General features: G+C 35.3%; 1 protein-coding gene across 1 annotated transcript; it reads left to right on the forward strand.

The window, feature by feature from the left end:
* The first annotated feature begins 916 nt into the window (after nucleotides 1-916).
* On the forward strand, nucleotides 917-3,796 carry LOC112702665 (root phototropism protein 2). The gene is made up of 4 exons (XM_025753794.3): nucleotides 917-1,375; nucleotides 1,476-1,545; nucleotides 1,746-2,885; nucleotides 3,031-3,796. The coding sequence occupies exons 1-4, from the start codon at nucleotides 1,317-1,319 to the stop codon at nucleotides 3,535-3,537; spliced, it is 1,776 nt and encodes a 591-aa protein (XP_025609579.1). The 5' UTR covers nucleotides 917-1,316; the 3' UTR covers nucleotides 3,538-3,796.
* The last annotated feature ends 2,580 nt before the right edge of the window (nucleotides 3,797-6,376 follow it).

The raw sequence follows: 6,376 nt of genomic DNA on the forward strand, positions 1-6,376 counted from the left end.
ATATCTCACCATATAATTTAAAAAAATTTATTAAAAAATATTCATGAGCTATTAAAAATGGACAAAAGAGTATTTAATGAAATTTGAATTGATAGCTCGTTAATATTTAAAAAAAGTCTCGTAATTAAATATTTTGTTAGATTTTTTTTAATGCATGGAATAAAATATATATTTTTTTAATTTTAAATTATTATTTTTTAATAAATTATTAATTTTTTAATAAATCAGGGTGTAATTCGAATCAACTTGATTCGAATTATTTTATGTGTGTAATTCGAATCAAGTTGATTCGAATTAGTGTGTGTGTGAGTTTTGTGTATAATTCGAAGCAATATGATTCGAATTATGTGTAGATTGAGTTCGAATCTAATTGATTCGAACTACATATAAACATGCATTGGTTGATTCATGAACTAAATTTTGGTTTGACGGATTTACGTAAAAACTTCTTCCCCTTGGCTTATTTTAGTGTTTTGCCCTAATTTTAATATACACATCACATAATCAAATGAAACATGATATAGTGTATAGACAAAAAGGTTTGGTTGTCATCTAAACAAAAGCTACCTTTTAACTAGCTAGTCGGTTATTTTAGTAAAAAAAGGTGTGTGGAAAATACATATTTAAAAAAGATAAAAAAATATTATTTATAAATTAAAATAAATTATTATGTATTTATATATCATAATTTAATTTATTTTTAATATATATTTTAATGTATATTTTATTTTAATAATAGTTAATTTTGGTGTAGACATGATATAGTGGCTTTGTTTTTCATTAGGCAAATCATGAGAACTTAGATTTTTCGAACCCACAAAGCTTTTAAACAGTTCAGTAAACAGTAAATTATTTAAGAGCAAAAGTTTAAAAGAAAAAGGGAACAAAATTAAGGGATTACCCGTGTGGCAAATGCAGTCAATGGGAAAAATGTCAAAATTGAACTTGAACAAGTTCATTCCCACTTGTCCGCAAGCTGCTAAAGCAATATGTAGGGCAGGAAAAAGAACTGGCATAGAACACATTAAGGAAATAAGGAATAATCACTTAACAGAAAAAGTTAAAACAAGTTAGATAACACAACTCCTCTTTTATGAGAAGAAAACATCATAGACAATGACCATAGTGACAAGCTCATGGCATGAGGATAAAATCATAATAATGAAGTAAAGCTACAGGATCATCCACAATCTCCTTTATATTAATAGCCAGACCCCCACCCTCTAACCCACTACTGTTTCTCTCTCTCTCTCGCTCTCTCTCTCGCTCTCTCTCTCTCTCTAACCAGAAGACCAGGCTATATATACACCATCTTCATGGCGGCCTCAAACCCCAATAGAAGACAATCCCTTGCCATGGAGAGAACTGGGCAATGGTATAACGCACTCCTCTACATCTCCATTTTCAAATTGTTCCACAATTAATTAATAATATCATAATCTAATGTTACCACAAATTCATTTTAATTATTGCAGGATATTTTCTCAAGAAATCCCCAGTGATGTTATAGTTGAAGTTGGAGAAGCCAGTTATTCTCTTCATAAGGTACCAAAATTTGGATTCAAATGAAGAACCAGAGTTTGAGTTGCTAACAACCATGGTTTTGGAGTTTTCTAAGCACAAGGCCATGCATGACATACAAATATTGTTGTTATAATAATTGTGTGTTATATGATGATGTTGTTCATGTGAAAATGAATTGAATTATGGTTTTGATTAATTGAAATTGTAATAACGTATTACAGTTCATGCTGGTGGCGAAGAGCAACTACCTCAGAAAGCTGATAATTGAAGCACAGGAAAGTGACCTTACCAAAATTGATCTCTCAGATATTCCCGGAGGTTCCGAGATTTTCGAGAAGGCGGCGAAGTTCTGCTACGGCGTCAACTTTGAGATAACCGTTTATAACGTCGCCGCCCTCCGCTGCGCCGCCGAGTTTCTTCAGATGACTGATGACTACTGCGATGGCAACCTCGCCGGCAGGACAGAGGACTTCCTTACTCAGGTTGGACTATCTAATCTCTCCGCCGCCGTTGCCGTACTCAAATCCTGCCGGCAGCTCCTCCCCTTTGCTGACGAAATCAAACTCCGGAGCCGCTGCATCGACGCTGTAAGCTCCAAGGCCTGCAGCGAGGCAAGTTTTCCATGCCGGTCGCCACCAAACTGGTGGACGGAGGAGCTTGCGGGACTCGACGTGGATTCATTTGGAGAAGTCATCGCCGCCATGAAGCAGCGTGGCGCCAAGACCCTCACCCTCGCCGGTGCGTTGATAACCTACACAGAACGCGCCCTCCGGGAGCTAGTCCGCGACCAGACCGGCGGACGAAGTGGCGGGGCAGGAGTCCAGTTGTCTGATCCTGGCGATTCTTCAGATTCCGATTCTAGTTCCAATTCGAGGACCGAGCAGCGCGAGATTCTCCAATCCATTGTCTCTCTCTTCCCTTCCGAGAAAGCAGCTTTTCCAATCAACTTCCTCTGCTGCCTCCTCCGTTGCGCAATCTACCTCTGCGCCTCAAGCTCCTGCAAGCGCGAGCTCGAGAAGCGGATCTCGGAGATCCTAGAGCACGTGACCGTCGACGACCTCCTCGTGCTCTCGTTCACCTATGACGGCGAGAGGCTTCTCGATCTGGACAGCGTTCGAAGGATAATATCTGGATTCGTGGAGAAGGAGAAGAGCGAGTCGGTGTTCAGTGCCGGTACATTCCGAGAAGACTTCTCTGCCGCGATGCACCGCGTAGCCAAAACCATCGACGTCTACCTCGCCGAAATCGCCGCGTACGCCGATCTCACCATCTCCAAGTTCAACGGCATCGCGGTTCTCATCCCCAAAAACGCGCGAAAAGTCGATGATGACATTTACCGCGCCGTGGATATCTACCTCAAGGTACATAATAAGCTTCAGATCCTAAACAGCACCGTTAGAACTTAATTAACTACTCTAAATAACAGTGTAATTAAATAACAAACTATAGTATCAGTTTAACTAACTGAATAACCGTTTAACTCCACGCGCGTTGTTGGTGTTACAGGTGCATCCGAACCTGGATGAGATTGAAAGGGAGAAAGTGTGTAGCGTGATGGATCCACTGAAGCTGTCATACGAAGCACGCGTGCACGCGTCGCAGAACAAGCGTTTGCCGGTACAGATTGTTCTCCACGCGCTCTACTACGACCAATTGAAGATAAGAAGTGGCGCAGAGGAGGATCGGAAATCATCCCCGAAAACTGCTTCAGTAACGGCAGCGACGACGAGGAACCAGCAGCTGCATACTGACGTGTCACTTGTGAGGGAGAACGAGGAGTTGCGATCGGAGCTGATGAAGATGAAGATGTACATTTCAGATATGCAGAAGAATGGGCCGGGAACGACATCTTCTGGGCCTGGGCCCACCAAGAAGCCCACGTTCTTCTCAGCTGTGTCGAAGAAACTGGGCAAGTTGAATCCGTTTAAGCAGGGCTCTAAGGACACCTCACACATTGAAGATATGTCTGTTGACTTATCCAAGCCCAGAAGACGAAGGTTCTCTGTTTCGTAAACTTTTTTTTCTTGTAATTTTGTGCGATATGTGTATTTTAGGTTAATTTGATTGTAATATCTGTTTGTAAAATAATTTACATATAGAATTTGATTTGTTTTTGTGGATGGAAATTTTCTTTGATCTGTGCTTAGTAGTACTATGTGATTGTACTCTGTACTTAATGCCCTCTTTATTATTAAGGTATACTAAGCAAATCCCCTGTAATTGAAAAAATCTTCCATGAAAGTCAACAACTTTTCTGGTCCGATAAGAAAAATGCCAGTGGCTTCATGTGTTTTATGTTAGGCAACTAAGTATTCAACCTACAAATTACTTCACATTAGCAAAATCTGACAAAATGGTCAAAGTATTTGGATTATGTAATAATCCTAAACTTGTTCCAAAATATGTACCAGTTTCAAGTTTCAATATCAGAAAATATTAGCAAAGCACATTTGAAAATAAAAGGATGGTCAAATAAATAATTAAAGCAAGCATGTGCATAGCCCAGAAAATAGCAAGCATACGGTGGTCACACATCTATATCATGCGCAAGAAGGTCGAGCTCAATTTATTGGTAGCCACCAATAATATTTTGTCCTCTACTGTATGAGATTATGAAGACTGTTGTTGCCTTATTTTATTATTTTATATTGATGAATCATGCCTATAAAAGGCCAGTGTTCGTGAGATAACCGGTGAAGCAAGTAAAGTAGCATGTGTTAGTTTGAATATTGGTGAGTTAGTCCATTCTCATAAGATTCAATAAGTTTGTAGCTGTAAAATAAATAGATTGAGAGGAGAAGTAGATATAGAAATGAAATAGAGAGAATAAAAAAAATTAATACTTTCTATATATATATATATATATATATATATATATATATATATATATATATATATATATATATATATATATATATCATTATAATTGAGATTTTATAATACATTTTTAATAATAATATACTCATTAAATTTTGCTAAGAAAACACAATTATATGCATTTTATTTAGCCAATAAATTATAACTCAAATGACATAATTTTTTTATATTCATTTAAAAGAAAGTTGCAGTTTTAAATTTTTCTATCTTTACTAAAAAAAAGAAAAAACGCGCTTCATTTGATTATATGTAATATGTATGTCTATGAAAGGTTGTATTACAGTCTATTTATAGACAACCGTGAGTGGTCAATATTGACTAAAGTGAGTTTGGTGAGCACATGCATATATTAACTACCTAAGGCATTTATATATTCCACAACCGTCTCTTTTGGATCTCTTATCTATTATGGATAGGCCTAGTTAAAATTTATCAAAGAAAAATAAAAAAAATTAATAAAATAAATAGAATATAATATCTTTTTATGATGAGAACTATTTTGCATTTTTTAAGTCAGATTCGATTCGATATAATCTATAATTCTATTCGATTTTTATTGCACTCATCTGATCGGATCAAATAAGATATTCGCATATTTTCAGGTCGAATTCGATCCACTTGCGGATCGAATCAGATCAAATATCGGGTATATCCGTATAATTAAACAAAAAAATTGTTTTAAGGCTTTGTTTGGTTATTTTTACAAAAAATATCCAAACAATTCATTTTTTTACTTATTTAAGTCTATTTATTCCTAAAATATTATTAATAAAAGTTCTCTTAAATAACAAAAAAAACACAAAATCTAAGTTTAATTATTCTAAGTTAAAATACAACATAAAAAATTAAAAATAATATATCATGAAAATTTACAAAACAACACACTAAAATTCATATCACATCAATGTTTACTTTCTTAAACTATACTATTTATATGAGATATACGGATCTGTGGATCGGATCTGTGGATATCACTGTCAAATCTGCAATCCAATCCTACCATAATGCGGATCGGATAATATCCGCAAAATTTAGATCGGATGCGGATAATTTATCCGCGGATATTATCCGATTCACGTGCAGCCCTACTGTTTTGTTAAAAATCTTGTAAAAAAATTCAATAGGAACAAAAACCTGATCAATAAAAAAGAGTACAGTCTCTCCCTCTCTTGGTAACATCACTTAAGATATCAAAATTGACGCATTCCAATTTGGTGTATCAATTTTTCAAAGAAAGATGTTAGAAGTGACTTTGTGAATAACTCCGCCAAATTATCACTTGAACAAAATAGTTAAGAGCTATGCATGTTGCATTATTTTCATACAAAATAGTTAGAGCTATTTTCTGATTAGATAGTCTACATACACCATGATTCATATGTATTCAGTCAAACCTCTAAGCTATAAGCATGCACGACTTGCTTCATGTATCGTAAGTATTTCAGTATGATTAGAGGATATTGCTGCTACAGTTTGTTTTGTAGACTTTCATAATATAGCTGTATCACCATATATATGTGAATAGATATCTGGTTTGAGATCTGTCTTTGTAAGGATTAGATAAATATTCTGCATGTGCATAGCCAACTAAGTGTGACTTAGATCTATATGGATAAAATAGTCCCATATCAATTGTTCTATGAGGATATTGAAAATTTTGTTTAATTTCATTCCAATATCTTTTGGTTGGAGAGGAACTATACTTTACTAATAAATTTATAGCAAATGATATATCAAGTCGTGTATTATTAGTTAGATGCATTAGTGTTCCAATAGTATTGGGATATGGTACTTCAGGACCAAGAACTTTTTTGTTTTCTTCTTTAGGACGGAAATAATCATTTTTCACATCCAAAGATCTTACAATCATTGGAGTACTAATGGATGTGACTTATCCATATAGAATATCTTCAAGATCTTTTCTGTGCAAGTTGTTTGATGGGTAAAAATCCCTTTATTTGTATATTTGATCTGC

This window comes from Arachis hypogaea, chromosome 7 (genome assembly GCF_003086295.3).
Source record: "Arachis hypogaea cultivar Tifrunner chromosome 7, arahy.Tifrunner.gnm2.J5K5, whole genome shotgun sequence".
Lineage (NCBI taxonomy): Eukaryota > Viridiplantae > Streptophyta > Magnoliopsida > Fabales > Fabaceae > Arachis > Arachis hypogaea.